Source organism: Muntiacus reevesi, chromosome 14 (genome assembly GCF_963930625.1).
Source record: "Muntiacus reevesi chromosome 14, mMunRee1.1, whole genome shotgun sequence".
In the NCBI taxonomy this organism is placed as follows: Eukaryota; Metazoa; Chordata; class Mammalia; order Artiodactyla; family Cervidae; genus Muntiacus; species Muntiacus reevesi.
Window position 1 is genome coordinate 14,743,067 of NC_089262.1, and position 21,061 is coordinate 14,764,127.

The following is a 21,061-nucleotide window of genomic DNA, read 5'->3' on the forward strand; positions in this document are numbered from 1 at the left end:
AAGGGCATGTTGCCCACGTGTGTATACATCAACAGCCTAACAATGTGCATACCTTCATTTTAGCAAATAAACTTCTGAGAATTTACCTTAAGGAACAGTCTTAAATGAGCACAAGTATTTACACACATCTGGATAATATAGTAAGCAGCACTCTTTACAACAAGAAATAAAGGAAATAATCTAACAATAGAAATTTGACTTAAAGCACCACCACTGATAATTACATATAGTCGTGGGAAAAAAAGCACAGGAATGTTTTAAGATATATTAACAAAAAAAGAAAGTTACTAAAAATAGAATTATAATATGATCTAGTAATTCCAATCTTGGGTATATATCCAGACAAAGTGAAGTCACTCAGTGATGTCCAACTCTTTGCAACCCCATGGACAAGCCTGCCAGGCTCCTCCATTTGGAAAATGGGATTTTCCAGGCAAGAACACTGGAGTAGGTTGCAGTTTCCTTCTCCAGGGGATCTTCCCGACCCAGGGATCGAACCTGGGTCTCCCACACTGCGGAGCAGATTCTTTACCATCTAAGCCACCATATCAAGACAAAACTATCATTCAAAAACATTTATGCACCCCCTTTGTTCATAGCAGCACTAGTCACAATAGCCGAGACACAGAAACAACCTACATGTCGACAGGTGAACAGATATAGATGTGGCACGTATATATACAATGGAATACTACTCAGCCATAAAAAAGAATGAACTAATGCCATCTGCAGCAACATGGATGCAGCCGGAGATTATCACACGAAAGTGAACAGAAAGACAAATGCCGTGTGATATCACTTACACGTGCAATCGAAAATATGACACAGATGAACCCATCTCCACAACAGAAACAGACCCATGGACACAGAGAACAGACTGGTGTTTGCCGAGGGGGAGGGGGTTAAGGGAGGTCATGAATGGGAGGCTGGGGTTAGCATATGTAAACGTTTACACAGAAAACGGATAAACAACAAGATCCTACTGTATGTGTATAGCACAGGGAACTATATTCAATATCCTGTGATAATAATGGAAAAGAATACTTTTTAAAAAGAAATGTATACATGTAACAATCACTTTAGTGTACAACAGAAATTAGCACAACATTGCGAATCAACTATACTTCAATAAGAATATATTGATTTAAAAAAAGGTAGCTGTGATCCCAGTTTAAAGAAAAAACTACACATACAACAAAATGTAAGCAGGATTGTCTCTTGGTAGTAAAATTATAGGTGAATATAAAGAGTTTTTTTCTTTTGGATTCTGCATTGTTTCCAAATATTTTATAATCAATAAGTATGGCCTTTGTATTGTAGATGGGTGGAAGAAAACCGTAGTGACTCCTGTGATAATGTTTTTATTATAGTTACTCTTCATGGCAGTAGTATATTTGAGCATCAGGGAAAGAACTGGCCTGAGGAAGGAAAACAGGAAACTCCCCAGGCTCAAAGGCCAGCAGAGCGAAGGGCTGAGGACAGAGGGTGGCAGACAGAGCCTTCTCCAAGGCTGTGAGCAACCCCAGGGACATCAGACTCTGAGCCCAGGCACCACACTGCAACCAGCCCCCAGCTCCACCCGCTGGGCTCCAAAACCTGGACCCTTTGCTCCAAGGTGGCTGAGGAGAAACACAGATTTGGAATCCTTCATGCAGATGCTGGGTGAGCAGCGGTGAGCGTTACAACAAACTCACAAACAGAAATCACACATTAAGGGGGCTACTTGTGAAATTATTAATGCAGAGTCACTTAGGCTAGAACACACACACACACACACGATCAGTCTGCCTATGACTGACAGGGAGTCTGGGACTGGGATGGGCTCAAACATTGAACTGAGCTGCTATTCTAATTGGATGCTATTAAGAAGTTCATCAAGACCAACCAAAATAAAAATGCACCACTGGAGGACTGCAGGGAGGTGGCATGGCTCTCTGGCATGGTGGGAACAGGGGAGACGTGTATCCTGTTATGGCAGATGGCACCTTCCAGGTGGAAGTAAGCAGGTGGGCTGGAGTGCCTTTGCCAACATGCTCTTCACCATGCCATGGTCCTCTTCACAGAGAGTGAAATATTATTCATCCAACAGTGAGTGTATTCTCTCACTGCAAACAACAACAGGATTCTGGAACTGGGGTTCCATATATGGAAGCACAGAAAGTCAGGTGAGAAAACCCACAAGTCCAACACAAGAGCCAGAAATATGTGGCACTTCATCTTTCCCTTATGATGGTTCTCAGTTTTAAGTCAAATTAATTTTCCCCTGTGGTCGCTCAAATGGTAAAGAATCTGCCTGTAATGTGGGAGACCCGGATTCGATCTCTGGGTCAGGAAGATCTCCTGGAGAAGCGAATGGCAACCCACTCCAGTATTCTTGCCCTGGAGAATCCCATGGACAGGAGAGACTCCCATGCCACAGTCCACAGGGTCGCAGAGTCGGATACAACTTAGCAACTAACACACAAGATTGGAAAAAACTCACGGTTAAAAATAAAACATTCTAACATTCAGCTTTCACTTGGCACTAGGAATTTATTTCCGTGAAGGCAGATTTGGCCAAGCGGCAGTCAGCCACATTATTATTCATTTCTTTTAAATGTAAGTCAATTTAATATGAAAGCCCACCTTCACATTTAAAACACTTATTCTCTTAAAGGGCACTTTTAGCAACTGAATAGAAATCAGCTAAACACATTCAAGTGGCAGAAGAGGCAGAGATTAGCATTTCAGACGCTCTTTTATTATGTTCTTCAAATCTTTAGGGACTTCTACTCCAAGGAACAAGAGGATCTCAACAGAATGGGTCTCACCAGATTTCTGCAGGCAGATTGAAAAATATCAGCAAGTTTACGCTTGCATGAAACAAGTACAGGATGTTCAACAAATGACCATCCAGTTCCCGTAACTTCTCCCAGTTCCATCCTTGTGTACCAACCAGTTTATAACCCAACTTAGAAAGATGCTGCTTCTTGGGCCCATTTCTTTGAAGGTCGGTATAAACCACAGGGCAAGAAAAAGCCACGGAACTATACAGCATATACTCTTCCAAAGGGAACTTCTTTGACATCACAAATTCAAACAAAAGAAACCCTCCCTTCACCATTTCCCAGAGCCAACCCAATAAGACAAATGATTTTTTTTTCCTATAAAAGATGAATTCCATAAACAAAATACATGGCATCACCAATGCCTTATCCACGTGGTTATGTCTTTTGTTTTTACAGAGCAACAGTAGTTCAGACTTGCAGAAACAACCAAAAGCACTTACCCATCTGTTTAGAAGCTAAACAGTTCTGCTGGTCAGGAAAGCCCGAGGAAAACAGCAAAAAAACCTGTCTTCCTCAGGCTTGAAAAATTCCTCCATACAAAAATTTCAGTACTGCGATCGTCGTGAAACTTTTAAACCATGCAGATAAAGAGAAAAACCCCTACCTTGGGTCTCTTTTGCCCCCTTCAGCTTTTGTCCACTGTAAATGGCTGCATCTTTAGCAGTCCGGGCTGCAAGCATCTGAGCCCACAAAAAAACACAAAAACGGGCTTTCTTCAGCTCGCTGCTGTTCCCAGTCTTTTATGTGGTGTCTCGGGCCCTGCTTGTTCAATTCCTGATTTTACTGAAAGAAGTCCAGCCTGGCGAGGCTGGGGCGGGAGAGAGACGGCCCAGGACACTTCAGACCGCAGAAGCAAACGAATCACCTTCTACGCGCCAACACGTGTGCGGAGACAGTAGGAAGGTCCAAAGAGTCTGACTTTTCAAAGATGACTAATATTAAAAAGAAAAAAAAAAATGTCCCAGGACAAAACGCTGCAATTTAGTGGTGACCTTGGAAACTCCACCCTGAGAAAAGCAGCCCTCCCTTGAGCCCCGCTTCATTTATGGCTATTTATCCTGGGCTTTGCATTTGGCTCCTGAATGGTTGCCATGACAACTCAGTAAACAGGATTCAAGTGACCACTGAGGGGCTTAGTGGGATTGTTTTGTTTAGGGAGAAGAATGGTAGCTTTAAGCCTTCCTCTACTAAAATTTCCTGAAAAGGTAGAGCTGTCTTTTTTTAGACTGTGTGTAGGTGATGTTCTCAAAAATCAGAGATGCAGGCGATGAGTGCTCTGGTTCCAGGAGAAGAGGCGACAGGAGTCGCAATCAGAAAGACAGGAAGAGTTCTGGAAGGTTACTGTGTGCCAAGAGGGCTTTGTCCAGTGTGGATGCAGAGAAAGCATCATCTCAAAAGGCTGTAAGACTAAGTGAATGTAAGGCGGAGTCAGTCTGATGATCCGGACAGTTCTAAAAAAAAAATCCTGGCTCCCGGGCTCCCCGTTGCTCTCTCAGTGTCTCCATGTTTTCATTTAGTCTCTCTTCAATAAAGCAGTGGCTCAGTGGTAAAGAACCCGCCTGTGATGCAGGAGACGTGGGTTCGCTCCCTGGGTCAGAAGATCCCCTGGGGAAGGAAATGGCAACCCACTCAAGTATTCTTGCCTGGAGAATCCTATGGCCAGAGGAACCTGGGGGGCTACAGTCCATGGGGTAGCAGAAGAGTTGGATATGACTGAGTGACTCAACAACTATAAAGCCGTTATCAACCAGACTGTGCGCCACAGAAACTTCATTCTCAATCTTCATCAATCAAAACTATCCTATTCTTATAAAATACCACCTGAAAAAATGCTCACCAGGTTGTAAACAGATGATGAACATTTCATATTTTGACACATCACCATGGTACGCCTTTGTCAAAACTCAAAGAATCTACAACACAGTGAACTTGAACGATAATTTTTGATTTGAATAATAATGGATCAATATTGGTTCACTAATGGTAACAAACGTACACTAACGTAAGAGGTGCTGTGGGGAAATATTGTGTGTGTGTGTGTGTGTGTGTCTGTGTGTTGGAGGGGAGAGTAATATGGGAACTCTTTGTGCTCAAATTTTCTGTAAATTTTAAAATATTCTAAAAAATAAGGTTTATTCATTCCTGTTTATTTTTAATTGGAGGAGGTTGGTGCTCAGTCATGTCCAACTCTGTGACCCCAGAGTCCACAGGCTCCTCCGTCCATGGGATTCTCCAGGCAAGAATACTGGAGTGGGTTGCCACTGGCTTCTCCAAGGGATCTTTCTGAGTCAGGGATCAAACCCAGGTCTCCAGCATTGCAGGCAGATTCTTTATTGTCTGAGCCACCAGGGAAGCCTCAAGTTTCAGCTGGAGGATAACTGCCTTACAAATACTGTGTTGGCTTCTGCATCAATCAGCCACAGGTATATATATGTCCCCGCCCTCTTGGACCTCCCCCCCACTCCCCATCCCACCCCCAGGTTGTCACAGAGCACCCTGTTGAGCTCCCTATGTTAAAGAGCAATTTCCTATCAGCTGTCTATTTTACATATGATAATGTATATGCATATGTTTCAATGTTACTCTCTCAGCTCCTCCCACCCTCTCCTTCCCCAGCTGTGTCCAAAAACCTGTTCTCTATGTCTGTGTCTCTATTCCTGCCCTGCGAATAGGTTCATCGGCACCATTTGCCTTGATTCCATATATTTGGGTTAATATACGATATATGTTTTTCTCTTTCTAATGTACTTCACTCTGTATCAGAGGCTCTAGGTTCATCCATCTCACTACAACTGACTCAAATGTGTTCCTTTAAAAAAAAAAGCAATTAAAATGTTCATCCATAATCATGTCAAAGGCTAAACAGAGATTAAAAAAAAAAAAAGATTAAGAAGCTAATTACAACAAACTTCCAAAAGTATTCTATTTAAAACTAAACTCAGAAAGGAGGAGGTCTGGACGTAGTCTGAGATTTTCCTTGATTCAGCTTTAACTGGGGGTTAAACTTGTGAGGATGAAGGGAGCCTATTTTTCACCCCACACATGAAACGCAATGATGGACTGTTTCACACACTGAAGTGTTGCTCTTTCATGTCCCTGTCACCTCGTTTTATACCCACAGCTGCTCTGGCAAGTGAGGCTTCCCTGCTGTCACAGACAGTCAAGAATCTGCCTGCAAAGTGGGAGACCCGGGTTCAATCCCTGGGTCGGGAAGATGATCTGGAGAAGGGAATGGCAACCCACTCCAGTATTCTTGCCTGGAGGATCCCATGGACAGAGGAGCCTGGCGGACTCACCACGCACACTTGGGAGAATAGGCAACAACCCCAAGGCCACATGACTGCCTGGGGATAAGAGGCTGGACGGACACCAGGCACACACACCTTTGACTTGTATCAATTTCACTCCAGTGCTGTAGGGGCCTTGCACCTGGGCAGCTGTGCAATTGCCTTCCCACACGGGTGGGGCCTCGGGGTTTCAGAACTCCCCAGACCCAGGCCACCTTGCACCCCGTGTCTCAGCAGCAGTGGAGCAGAGCCGCCTGTGTCCTTGGTGGGGCGCCTCAATGCATGACCTAGTCACCCAGGTTCCATGGGTGACCCGGGGGCACGCAGAGGGCAGCTGGGGACGTGTGGGGCAGTGGTGAGCGCAGCCGTGGGAAAACAGCTGCACTGAAAAGAACAGGAAAAGCAAAGGCGTGAAAGAGACAGGCAGAGTGAGGAATAAGGCGAAGCTCCATCAAACCAGCTGTCCTCAAGAGCCTAGAGATACCGCAGTTTGATGTACGGACGTGCAACTGAAAATTCTAAGATGACATTTCTTGCAGGCGTCTGGTTACTAGACCAGGAAAAGCGTGTACTTATTCAGAGCTTAAAATATTTGACATACTCATACGAATAAATATTTGCCATTTTACTTTCATCTCAAGTGACTGGATAAAAATCAGCAAACGGAAGATAAAGAAGTGCAGATTTCATTCAGTAGGAATGAAGACCTTTCCCATAAATAGTAAGGGCATAAAAAGAAAGAAAAGCAACAACAGGGTCCCTTTAGGTGTAAACAGAGAGTAAATTATCTGTTCCTGAGGATTAGTTTACGAAGAGGTAGGCGGACCCTTTGGTGTCTCATTTAAAGGGGACAAACAGATCATATTTCATCAATTCTTTATGTAAACATGTTCCCTTCTCCGTTCGCCTGAATGTGTCCACGGCTTGCTGACATCCGAACAGCCATCATTATGCAATCCCATACCACATGTGCACGGATTTCACCACAGCTTTTCACTCTCTTTGAAAATCACAGGCACTCTTGGAACTACTTGCGCTGCGTCTAGCTGGCCTTTAAATGTAACCTAAATATTCCTCTTTAGAGTCATCAAAGAAATGGAAAGTCATTTTATCTGTAGAAAGGCCTGGAAATGGAGCGACAAGGTGTAACTCTCACCAGCAAAGCAAGGATCTGTGGTGGGCGATGACCCCCATTTCATACTTCTTGCAAAGCAAAAAGCAAGGGCCTGGAGACAGAACAGCATGGTGCTCGGGCTAAGTGGCTTAGGAACAGCTTCTGCTTTCAGAGTGATGTATAAATAGTGGTGCCTTTACAACCACGGGAATCTTTGATTCAATAAAATATGGTAATAGATAATGTTTGAACTGGATGATGTATAATTCTAGAAAATGAAAAGTAAAAGTCTCTCAGTCGTGTCCAACTCTTTGTGGCCTCGTGGACTATAGTCCATGGAATTCTCCAGGCTAGAATACTGGAGTGGGTAGCCTTTCCCTTCTCCAGGGGATCTTCCAGACCCAGGGATCAAACCCAGGTCTCCCGCACTGCAGACAGATTTTTTTACCAGCCGAGGCACAAGGGAAGTCCAAATTCTAGAAAGTTCGATCAAAATGCTAAAATACAGTATCTAACCTTTCAGATTCAACGCTTGTTATCCAACAGGCCTGCACACCCAAACCTCCTTGCCAAATCCTGGCAGAGAACACATTCCCTAGGGGAATACCGCTTAGCGATTTGAGTGTCTGCATATGAAGCAGCAAGCCCAACTCTCAGTATCTGTGAATGAGTCTCCAGCGCTGAGCTTGGCTCTTTCCAAAGGGCTCCAAACCCTGGGGGCGGGACATTGCATGTGAGAAGGGGTCATCAGGAGAGACAAAGAGAGCATATCAGCGCAGAAAGGCTGGATCACAGGAAGGACATCACTCTAATACTGACCTACTGGTGTATCCCCCGGGTCACTTCTGACTACACAAATCAAAGATGATTCAGCAAAAATCAGACCAGAAATAAACTAGAACAGACCTACAGCAGTAAGGATTAAAGACAGGGCAGAAGTCTATCTCTGGCAAAGTGAAGTATACACCCTGAGCATCATCATGGTGTCCTTTTATGAGCAATTCGATTTAACGTTTACTGAGCACACATGCGGGCCTGGATGTGGACTGGGCTACCCGGCAGGGCGCAAAGATGGAAGACGCAAGCCAGCAAAGTGGTACATGGTCAAGATCTTCTGTTTTTATGGAATACCTTATTCAGAAAATAAGCCAGCCAGGGCTTCCCTGGTGGCTCAGATGGTAAATAATCTGCCTGTAATGCAGGAAACCTAGGTTCGATCCCTGGGTCAGGAGGATTACCTGAAGAAAGGAATGACTACCCACTCCAGTATTCTTGCCTGGAGAATTAATTCCATGAACGGAGGAGCCTGGTGGGCTACAGTCCAGAATCGGACACAACTGAGCAACTCACTCACTCACTCAGAAAACCGCGCTGGGGTAGAGAAACCAAAGCCTAAAAAGAAATGTAACAGATCGCCAGTCCAGATTCCATGCATGAGACAGGGCGCTCAGGGCTGGTGCACTGGGATGACCCTGAGGGATGGAATGGGGAGGGAGGTGGGAGGGGGGTTCAGGATGGGGGAACACATGTACACCCATGGCGGATTCATGTCAATGTATGGCAAAAACCACTACAATATTGTAAAGTAATTAGCCTCCAATTAAAATAAATAAACTTAAAAAAATAAATGTAAGGGGTCACTGGAATAAACTCAGAAAGGCTTGTGAGAAACAAGATGAGTAAAATGAGAGGGGAAAAGATTTAGAAAGAGTAAGACAGGACAAAAAAGTCAAGGTAGGAAATGCACTATAATAATATCAGAATTTTCTAATATGTGGACTCTGTTAAAACAAACAAAAAACCTAAGGAAAAACATAGCAAGCAGCGCTCCTGGGGACCACACAAACACGAATCCCTAGGATTAAATGTGCCGGATTCATGAAGCCATTCATCAAATCACGGTGCCTCTGGAAACAAAAGGCTCCGGTTTCCATAACGCCAACATGGCGCTCTCGGTTCGTGTGTGGTCCTGAGAGTTGTCTAAAGAGGGACCTGGGCGGATGTCACCAGCGGCGCATGAAGAGGGGACACGGGTCAGCAGGACTCACTGGAGGGAAAAATCTGGCCTCCCTGAAGTCTCTCAAAGATGACTTCAGTGTGAGACAGTTGGACCGTCCTCCTATCTCGGAGCCTGGAGACGGTGCTTTAAGACAAGGCCCCCTCAGCCAGGCCGGCCCTGTGCGTCCAGCTTCACTGTCCTACTGAAGTTCCATTTTCCACCACACATGGCTGCGTCCAACTCACAGACCTCAGGGCTTCCCTCCTGGGACTCCTGGTCCAGGGCTCCCCTTGGCGTGGACACGCCCCATCCCTTAGAAAAACCTGACTCCACAGAGTCGCCTCTGCTAAAAGCTTCCCCCCAGAGGCCCCCCGGGCCAGTCAGCTGACTCATGTCCTGCCTTTTTAGAGCAGACCTGATAGAATCTGTGAGGATATGGTTATGTGGGGTTAAAACTTAAAGATGACCCTGCAGGAATCAAAGATACTTCTGCCTAGAACCCAAGAGTTCCTCATCCAAAGACAGAAGGAAGACCGAGGAAAGCCAGCCAGATCCTTTACATTTCTTTTTAGGCTTTGGTTTCTCTACCCCAGGGCTATTTTCTGAATAAGTGAGTGAGTGAGTTGCTCACGGCATCTGACTCTGCGACCCCATGGACTGTAGCCCACCAGGCTCCAGCGTCCTGTGAATTCTCCAGGTGAGAACACGTCCTGCCGCTCCTGTAGCAAGCGGGGCTCGGTGGGAAGTGCAGAGAGCCAGTTCTCACACCCGGGAAGGCTCTCCTGATATTTATCCATCTGTTCCCTTCTTTAATTCTGAACTGAGGAATGTTAATAATGGACTTTTCTGACTAAAAGTTATTTGCTGAAACAATAGGCAAGGAGAGAAGGCAGAGGCCACAGGACACCCTTGGGGAGAAATGCTGAGGAGGCAAAGCAGAGTTTCTCTGGTACCGATATCTCCTGGGGTTGGTCTGGACACATCTGGCCAGAAACTACTACTGCCTAAGCAAATCACAAAGGTCTGTAGTCAAAGCCAAGGTTTTTCCAGTAGTCAGGTATGGATGTGAGAGTTGGACTATAAAGAAAGTTGAGCACTGAAGAATTGATGCTTTTGAACTGTGGTGCTGGAGAAGACTCTTGAGAGTCCCTTGGACTGCAAGGAGATCCAAGCAGTCCATCCTAAAGGAGATCAGTCCTGAATATTCATTGGAAGGATTGATGCTGAAGCTGAAACTCCACTACTTTGGCCACCTCATGTGAAGAGTTGACCCATTGGAAAAGACCCTGATGCTGGGAAAGATTGAGGGCAGGAGAAGGGGACGACAGAGGATGAGATGGTTGGATGGCATCACTGACTCGACGGACATAAGTTTGAGTAACTCTGGGAGTTGGTGATGGACAGGGAGGCCTGGTGAACCACAGTCCCTGGGGTTGCAAAGAGTCAGACACGACTGAGCAACTGAACAACAACAAGCAAATCACAATAGGAAAAAGCTACACGGTCACATCACCAATTGAAAACTGTCTGATGGAGAAGCCTGCCCTCCGCAAACTGAAGATTCTAAGCTGATAGGAGGACTGCCCTCCACAGTGTCTTCTGAGGCAAAGAACTGGCTGCAGACCAGCCCCCTACCAAGAGGTGTGCCTTTATTTTCTTCATAACTTAGTGCCAGGAGGACTTCCCAGAGATGCTAGTGCCTTCTATACAATACCCAAGGTTAGCTCCAAATTGTTCACAAAAAAAAGCCCACAGACTATTATAACTGAACTGACAGAACTGCTTCAGCATGTAAGTTATATTCTTCCCGCTTACACCAGTTTTTCAAAGCAAACCATGTGGGCTTCCCAGGTGGCTCAGTGGTAAAGAATCTGCTTGCAACGCAGGTGACGCAGGTTCGATCCCTGGGACGGGACGATCCCCTGGAGGAGGAAATGGAACCCACTCCAGCATTCTTGCCTGGGAAATCCCGTGGACAGAGAAGCCTGGAGGGCTACAGTCCATGGAGTTGCAAGGAGGTGGACACGACTGAGCACAGACACACAGGACTTTTTTACACCAGTTTTTCAAAGGAAAACATAAAAATCCCCAGTAATGAAAACCCATAATATTCCCAAAAGAGGATTTCTAGACGCTTCAGGCCAAGTCTCCATCCCGAGTGCCACACTCTTGCCAAGGAGAGGACGCAGCCTATAACACAGGCCTGGGGCACACGAGCCGGGCATGCACACTCGCCGGGCCAGCACGGGAGCCTCAGATGTGTTGCACAGGTCCCTAAGAGCATCAGGCAGCTCCCCCACTTTTCCTGAGGCCACAGACTTTACAGCCATTGTTCTCATCCCCCTTGGGGTCACAGAATTGCCAAAAGGAATCTCTAGAAGCTGCTAAAACCCATGATCTATGTGTCTGAATGATGCACAAAGCACCTGCATATACATACATTCAAATACATCCCCAGGACGTCTCTGGTGGTCCAGTGGCTAAGGCTCCACGCTTCCACTGCCGGGGGCACAGGTGCCACCCCGGTCAGGAAACGAAGATCCCTCATGCCACGTGATGTGGCCAAAAATAATACATCCTCCCAAGGCCTCCTGACGAATGTCTGACTTGAGAAAGGTATGGGATGAAGCCTGGAAATACACACTCCCGACGTCTGGGCAAAGACAAGCAAGATTTTCCCTGTGACATTTCTGGAAGCATTCATCTTTGGACAAAAGCTGTAAGAAACTGCAAATGAGGGTTGCTTACATACTTTTCCTATATCATCACCAGGGACACTCCAATATCTCCAATGGAGCCAAATAAATGCTAAGCGAGTCATAATTTACCATTCCCAGAGTCTAATTAGCCCCTTCACACTTGGTATCACACCTACATCTTAGGCCTCAAACAGGTCAGTTCTCCTGTCTGACTCGCTGGGTGCCTTTAAAATGGTACTGGGATGTGTTTTCAAAGTCTCTGACAGTCCATCTCCTGATGGGTTATTAACTAGTGCCTGTCATCGGCCAGGAGGTGGGAAGGGCTGTGAGCCAAGAGAAATAGAACCGGAAGCTGGATCAGCTCATTTTTAAAATTTTTTTAATGCAAACGCTAAAGCAATTAGACACAACCAAATCCCAGTAAGGAAAAATAAACATCAAAAAGAGGCAGTTGCTTCAACATTCTGAATGAAGTGTTTTCAAGCAGGCCTCATTTCTAAAGTGATTACAACTTAAAGAAAAAAAAACTAACTCCGTGCCATCCAAGAAGGACAACAAAACCACGGAGGACCAGGTTTTTAAAATGTCTATCCTTATAAATAAGGCCTGGCAAGGCCGGCCCCCTCATTTTATTGAACCTAAGATGCCAACGACTGTGAAACTGCACAATTACTACATCACTAAGAAGAGAGAAAAAGTTCCCAAGTAAACTATTTTTTTGGTTTACCAAAAAAGATGTACATTGTATCTCAATAGCCATGGCCTTAAATTTGGGACAAAGATGAATGTTCAAATTATGGTATTACCGGGACTTCCCTGGTGGTCCAGTGGGTACGACTCTGTGCTCCCAGCGCAGGGGGCCTGGGTTCAGTCCCTGGTTGGGGAACTGGATCCCTGCACACGTGCCGTAACTGAGTCTGCATGCCTCAATGAATACCCTGTGAGTTGCAACTAAGACAAACAGCAGCCAAACAACTATTTTTTAAAAGACACATAAAAAACCAAACTATGATATTATTGTTATCCTTGCTGTAAAAAGAGGAAAGAAACACTGGCAGAGGTTAACAGCTCCTGTGAGTACAGACCCAAATGCAAAGCCCTTCTATCCATCGTGCAGCTATTGCCCATTAGGGTTTTAGAAAGTGTCAAAGTGAAAGTCGTTCAGTCGTGTCTGACTCTTTGCAACTCCATGGACTATACAGACCATGGAGTTCTCCAGGCCAGAATACTGGAGGGGGTAGCCTTTCCCTTCTCCAGGGGATCTTCCCAGCCCAGGGATTGAACCCAGGTCTCCCGCATTGCAGGCAGATTCTTTACCAGCTGAGCCACAAGGGAAGCTATTTTATAAAGCCCAGCGAGGGGATATAAACCGGCTGACACGGTTATGTGTAACTTTTATGTTGAGCACAGTTGATTAACAACACTGCATTAGGTTCAGATGCACAGCAAAGCGAGTCAGTTAGACATGTATCTACTCTTTTTCAAATTCTTTTCCCATTTAGATTATTACAGAATATTGAGCAGACTTCCCTGGGCTATACAAAAGGTCCTTCATGCAACACAGCTATGTTTTAGCTATTAACTTTCAACATTATGTCCAAAAGAAACACCTATGTATTGTTAAGGTGCTGTTATTTTGTGATAACCTAAAACATTTTATTAAAAATTTGAAAAATGAAAAGATGGGCTACTATTTCAACTGCCACACAAGACGGACCGTAAGTCATCACAGGTCTACAGAACCACTGTCTCAGTCACTTTGGGCCACACAAATGACAAATTCTCCCCATCACACCTCAGAGTAACAAACCGAACAGATTATAATCTCCCCTTGTTGAGTTTTGGCTTCCTAGAAGACAGAATTCAGAATTGTGGTTCTTATAAAAAACACCTTAAAGTCTAAAGGAGAAATCACTGTAGTATCAAGTCAGAGATAATTGGAAAACAAGATAAAAGATCTGCACCAGCAAAGTTACGGACAGCAGCATTAGGGAGCATAAGACAAGTCTCGTGGGAAACAGTAGAGGTCAGATTCCTTATCTGAGTCCTTATGAGGATGGCATCTAGTTCTTGCCCATGAGGGGCCTTGACATTATTATTTTCTTGGGGGATTTCCGTTCTTCACAGGGCTAACTAAGAGCAGATGTTTGCCAAATCAAGATCATGTCAATTCTTTAACAGCACTTGAAGGCAAGTTATCCATTTAGCCTTAGAAAGAGCAGCTGTTTTCACCTAACACTAAAGTTTCTTAATTGAAGACAAAAGGAGACGGGGGTGGCAGAGGATGAGATGGTTAGATAGTATCACCGACTCAATGGGCATGAATTTGAGCAAATTCCGGAGACAGTGAAGGACAGGGGAACCTGGCGTGCTGCAGTCCATGGGGTCCTAGAGTCGGGCACAACTTAGGGACCAAACAGCAACAAATTTTCTTTCTTCAGATAGATTCTCTGTATAAAGCTCACACTGTTTCTGATTAGGACATGGCATTAAAAAGCTAAAACCGAGAGCTGAGACACTAAAACTTTGATGACAGGAGTCCTCTAATTAGTTACAACTAACTAAAGTCCCTGAAATCCATTATTTACTACATAGAATACAGAGTCTTTGTCATGTTTAACAATAAAGCAAAAGGAAAAAAAATGAAAAAGAAATCTACCGAAACAAAAACCACACCAATCATTTCTTCCAAAAGGTATATACCACATTCTGGAGCTTGCCCAAGAATCTGAAAGCAATGCTAAAGAAAAAATGCGAAGGTTTTGCATTGTTTCCTTTTAAATCAGGTTTGTCTAAAGTGTAATGGCATCATTCAAAAGCAAATAGATCCAAAAGACAAAGGGATTTTTACCCACTGAATGTTATAATAATGTCATATCCATTTCCAACCATCTATAATGAAAGAACTCTGGAGAAACCAAATCAGCATGTAGCCATGCCAGAAAGCAGTGGCCTTAAATAAGACAGTCTCAGGGACAACTGTCGTAAATCTTACCTTCTGCATGTTTGGCTTGATACAGCGAACAAAGAAAGGATTAGAGGCGCTTAGCGTTGCCATTAAGGAATGCAGGGAGTCCTATGAGGAAGAAAAACGTATATGTTGATTTAGTCTCTTTATGTCTTTAAACTTCTCAGCACCCTAGGCACTCATCAGAAACAAGAAAAAGAAAAAAAAACTGAGGAATAGTGATTTTATTTTTAATCATGTCACTCTAATAAAAGTATTATAGTTGTCATAGAAACTATTTCACATATGCAAAACTCATTTGTTACTTCTTTGATATATACTGGAGTGGGGAGCCAGTCCCTTCTCCAGGAGGTCTTAATGACCCAGGGATCAAACTTGGGCTTTCTGCATTGCAGGGAGATACTTTACCATCTGAGCCACCAGGGAAGCCCCTTTGATTTTTAATCATGTCATTCTAATAAAATTATCATAGAAATAGTATTATAATTATCATAGAAATTATTCCGCATATGCAAACATTTATTACTTCTTTCATACAGTACCATTAAAAAATACTATTCTGTTAACCAGCAAAATAATTAAATAAATAAAAATACTCTGGGATATTTCAATGCTTATATGGAAAACCTGAGAAGTATACTCTCTTTGGAGTTGTTCCTCCTAATTAACTATTTTCATTGAAATGACAGCTTCCACAAGTATCTCCCTGGTCTTTGAACCACGATCTTTCTTCACCGGACAGATCAATCTCCTGTAATACTGCTGTCTTTTCTTTAAATTTTTTTTTTTAAATTGTGAAGAATTTTTAACATTTACCAAAGCAGACAGAGCATGTAAGCAGGGCCCGTCATCAGCTTCAACTCCTGGCTAATCTCATCTCATCTGATCCCTGCCCTGTACACACCACATCCACTTCTAGCAGAAAAGCAAACCCCAGACATTGTGCTATTTCATCCTTTAATACTTCAGTGTGTATTACCAAAGGTTAAATACTTTAAAACATACAGAGGTAACCACAATATCATTCCTGAAAAGAATTAACACAAATTCCTCACTATCAAGATGAAAAGGTACGAGTTCAAGATTCATTTTTAAATACTCAACTGTCTCAAATGTCATAATGTTTAAATGGCTTATCCTTTGAAATTAGAATGCAAATAATTAGGCCCATGTAGTGCAGTTGGCTGATATGTCTCTTCAGTCTATTTTAATCCGCTGGTGTTCCCTCAGTCTCTATTTGTCTGTTTCTCTCTTCTTATAATTTTGCTGTTGAATAAACTGGGTTGTCTGCTACATTGACTAGTTACTTCTGTGCTCAGAAAGCCTTAGGATTTCTCACAGATGACAGGATGTCCTGGAATTCACGGCCCCTCATATATCATCATACAAGGAGTCCAGTCCTCTGGAAACAAGACTCATTCCTGACTTGGGACCCTGCCTCCTGCCTTTGTCTTTACCTAGAAGCTCTGCCCATTCTCTTCCATTGCTCGATTCCTAGTCCAATTTAAGGCCCCAACATCTGCAAAGTCTTCCAAGACAACTCCAGGCAACACTGACTTAGAAAAAGATGACCTAACGACCCCATTGGAAGAATAAGAGCCTAGGGTTTAGAGTCAGATAGACTCAAGTTCCATTCAGATCCTAGCTTCAGTCCTCAGAGGGACAGAGTAAGCCTGTTTCTCTAAATCTCAGCCTCTTCATCTGTAAAATGGGGACAATAATACATACTGTGAACAAGATAGCATATATAAAGGGATTAGCCCCCATGACTGTAACTTTTATATAAGAGTATATAATAAATGGCAGCTGTGATTATTAAGCTGTTATTAAATTACATCCTATCAGGCTCACACCTGCCAGGACTGTCAGCAATGGGACTGTGGGTCGAACTGATCCCCAAACACATCGAAAAACAAATCTCACACAGCACCCCCCAACCCCACGGCATCCAACTGAGTAGCTACATGAAACAGAGCCTCCCAGAGGGCAAATTTAATAAAGGTCTGATGACTGATGTGCCTCCATTCCCCCTCATGTAAGGATTTGGGGGTAAAACAGGACAATCCAATTAAAGAAATGGCCTTCTTGTGCTCTGCCTTTAAACTCTCTAAAAGGCTTACATATTTATGATGCCAAAAGAATGTTCCTTATTGTCCCTGAATTCTGGACATCTGGACAAGGTAACTGACACTGATCTTATTTAACCATGCCCTTGGTTACTCTTCCTAGTTATGATACTGTAAATCTACTGAGGAAAATTTTTTAAAAATCCAGACACAGGAAGAAATATACTTTATATGCATCTGAGCCTTTAAATACAAATCAGAGCAATCCCAGATAACCAAACAGTCCTTAAGAAGAATGACTATTTCATAAACTTAGACTAAGTAGTTATTTATCTTTAATAAGACAAAAGAAACTTTTTTTTTTTTTTTGGTCTGGCTCAGGGAACAAAAGTACATTTTTCTTCCAAAAGTCCCGTTTTAAAATGATGATAGAAAACAAGTAAACCTTAAAAGGATGATAGAAAACAAGTAAACCCTTTCAGAGATCTCATAGATACTCATTCTGATTTTCAGTTCTTAAAGTCACAATAAAGATGACTCCATCCGGGCCAGCAGCAGAGACTAACCTTGAACTGCGAGCTGACCGTGGGCCGCCGGTGTTTGCTTCCGCATTTCAAGGTATCCTGGTTATTGCGGCTGGAAACGTGTTCGAAGAGGTCGTAGACGAAGTCGAATCTGTGTGAGCAGAGAGCAGGAGGGCCATGAGGGGCGCACACCCAATTATTAGGTGCTCAATCACTGTAATTATAATGCATGTTCCCACTGAAAATAACACACCAAGGCTTGTAAGAGCTAAGAAAGCGTTCCAAGATTTCACACCCACCACCGCCCAAGAGCTTTAGGCACTGAAAGCAGATGTGGATGCTTCGGAGCGCTGGAGTCTTGCCGGGGAGAAGAGGATGGGTGAAAATAATCCAGGTGACCAGCCACTCTGGAGTTGAGCTTTGCAGTCCAGTGGAAGGGGAGCATTTCTCTTGTGCAACTCAGCATGGCAAAGATGCAGCCAGTTAGCAGGTGGAAGGGCACCAGGATGGAGTGAGGCCGACTTGGGTTCAGTCCTGGCGTCCCCTCTTCCTAGTTGTGTGACTCGGACATGATGCTGGTCTCTCTCTACGCCTGTTTTCTCATGTGGAAATGGGAGTTATTTTAGGATGTATCCTAGGAAGCTGGGGTAAGGATGAAACGAGGAAATGGAGGCAAAAGGCTGAGCATGACGCCTGGCTCATCCTAAATGTTTATGATCACTGTTATTATTGTTAAAGAGTTATAGAAAATCTATTGCCACTACTAACAAAGTAAAAGACTTCTCAGGAGCTATTTTTTTTTTTTTTTTGACTGCACTAGGTCTTCGTTGCCATGAGGTCTTTTCTCTGCTGTGTGTGGACTCCTCATTGCAGTGCCTTCTCTTGTGGACCACAGGCTCTGGGGCACATGGGCTTCAGTAGTTGCAGCACTCAAGCTCAGTAGTTGCGGTGTGTTGGCTCTAGAGCATGCAAGCTTCAGTAGCTGTGGCTCCAGGGTTCTAGAGCAGGGCTCAACTGCTCCAAGGCAGGTGGAATCTTCCCAGACCAGGGATGGAATCCGAGTCTCTAGCACTGGCAGGCGGATTCTTATCCACTGTGCCACTAGGGAAAATCCTCAGGACCTTTTTGATCTTCCTTGAATGGAAGATGTTCTGGGCTATAAAAACCAAGGGTCAGGGGTGTAGGGGGCAATGGCTTTGCTAAGAACCAGGAGAGAAACAGTCTGGCTTTCACACCCCTCAAGGGGATAATGCCAGTGCTTCCCTCATCACTTCTCATTCTGTTCAACTCTTTCTCACTTTTATCCTAGGGTGATGTTTCATTCTCGCTCTTTGAAGTTCTCTGTACTTTGAGCGCTTTGGAGAAAAGCTTTGTGTTCCATTAAAATGTCCCACTGGACGAAGAAACAGCAACCCACTCCAGTATTCTTGCCTGGGAAATCTCATGGACAGAGGAGCCTGGTGGGCTACAGTCCATGGGGTCGCAAAGAGTTGGACGTGACTGAAGAGATGGACTGCAAAATGTCATAGATGCCAAAGGCAAAAGAGAGCAGAGAGGCAAAGACACCAAGCCCCTCCATCAGCAGAGAGAAAACCTGGGCTGAAACAACGCTCCTGCCTCCAATTCCACTTAACATTATAAGAGCGGCAACCAGTGGAAGGCCATCTTGTTGGCCTCCAGGCCTCGGCCCTTCTCATAACCAAATGTTCCATTTAACCTCAAGACCCTGCTTTTACTTAAATGAATCGATTTAAATCTGCTTTGAGAGAAAGGTAATCTGCTATGGTTCAAACATCACCATTTTTACTGGTCTGAGAACACACCTAAAAATAAAAATAGTCTACAAGGTTGTAATTAGGGAATCTTCATAGAGGAGGGTTAAGGCAAATTGAAAGACCAACCACTTCCCCCCTGGGCTTCTAAGATGACACTTAAGATGGGTTCTCTTCACCCCGGTTCACAGCTATTTAAGCGACAGGGTGGCCACCTGGGGCTTTCATTTCTAAAAGCATTACAGCTTTTTAGTGACGGTGCTACTTTCCTTCCTTGGATATTGAAAATTTGTGTTAGAGATTCACACTGGATCTAAGACACATATTGACGACTTTAAGGGCTGTTTTCCCCTCTTTCTCTCTCTCACAAAGCCTCCTAAAAGCAGGAAGCCTCTTGGCTTAATATATTCAAACAAATGAATTCATCATCAAAACTTTTCAGCATATTTTCCTTAACTACTGATTTAATGGTGTGAATTTATAATTCATGAATGAATAAATGAATGGGTAATTTTAGCCGAATACTTGTTTATTTCTCTTGATAACTCTTACACTAACTAGAGACATAAGGTCCTATAAGACCCGAGGCTGACATCAATTTAACGCACAGCTCTAAGCTTGCTGTGAAGAAACTAGGTCCTGCTGGTTAAAATCTTAGATTCTTGAACCAAGCAGAACAGATCAAATCTGGTTGAAGAATCCTGGGCAAGTCACTTAAGCACGCCACGCTTAATCTCCTCAGTAGCATAACAGAACGAATAAAAGTATCTAACTTAGGGGTTTGCTGTTCCAACACCATGTCATTACATGGTAGTCACTACCACTAGGGCCATTTATATATCTCTCAGGTCACTTTACTGATCAAATATTGCCCAGGGAAGAACACACCACATCAAGCTGCCCCCATATTAATTTTTTTTATGTTTGTGAATGAAAAACATTTGCACAAACATCAATCTGACATCGCAGGGAAGAGATCGACGCACCGGCTTTCTCTCAGAAGGTTGAGAAGATCGTCCCTGAAGGTATCCCTGTTCTTCTCCAAGATGCCCCGCACGTCATACTGAACCTGGTTTGCAACAACAAGCGAGAAAAAGGAAGAACTGATCAAAAGAATCATTTCAAGTCATAAGCATCCCCTTTAAAAGCTTGACCCATCATCGAATATATTTATGATCGGCTTCTGAAATTACTATTCTCTAAATACCAAAGGGGCAAATATCAGCACAGGTCTTGATTAAGAAGTTACCTGTCTAAGGGTGGGGAAAAGGGAACCCTCCTACGCTGTTGGTAGGATTGGTTCAGCCCCTATAGAAAACAGTGCGGAGGTTCCTCAAAAAAATGAAAAGCAGAGTTGCCATATGGTTCAGGTAATCCCATTCCTGAGCACATATCCAGACAAAACTCTAATTCAAAAAGACACAGGCGTCCCTAGATTCGTAGCAGCTCTATTTACAATAGGCAAGACACAGGAACAACCTAAATGCCCAGCGACAGACGAAGGGATAAAGATGTTGGGCATATATAGAGAGTGGAACACCACTCAGTCACAGAAGGAGCAAGACGCCACTGGTGGCAACGTGGATGGGCCCAGAGATTACCATACTGAGTGAGTCAGAAAGACAAATATCATGATCTCACTTCTACGTGGAATCAAAACATGACACAAACGAACTTATCTAAGAAACAGAAACAGACTCACAGACACAGAGAACAGACCTGTGGTTGCCGAGGAGGAGAGGGGTAGGGAAGTCTGGGATTAGCAGAGGAAAACTGTTATATATTGGATGGATAAACAGGGTCC

General features: G+C 43.9%; 1 protein-coding gene across 1 annotated transcript in view; it reads right to left on the minus strand.

The window, feature by feature from the left end:
• The window catches only part of MYO10 (myosin X), a 258,106-nt gene that overhangs the window by 76,179 nt on the left and 160,866 nt on the right, over positions 1-21,061 (minus strand). The window contains exons 17-19 of the mRNA XM_065905787.1: positions 20,244-20,326; positions 17,528-17,636; positions 14,923-15,003 (exon numbers count right to left, since the gene is read on the minus strand). Coding sequence (XP_065761859.1) covers positions 14,923-15,003; positions 17,528-17,636; positions 20,244-20,326 — 273 coding nt within the window. The remainder of the gene's footprint in view (positions 1-14,922; positions 15,004-17,527; positions 17,637-20,243; positions 20,327-21,061) is intronic.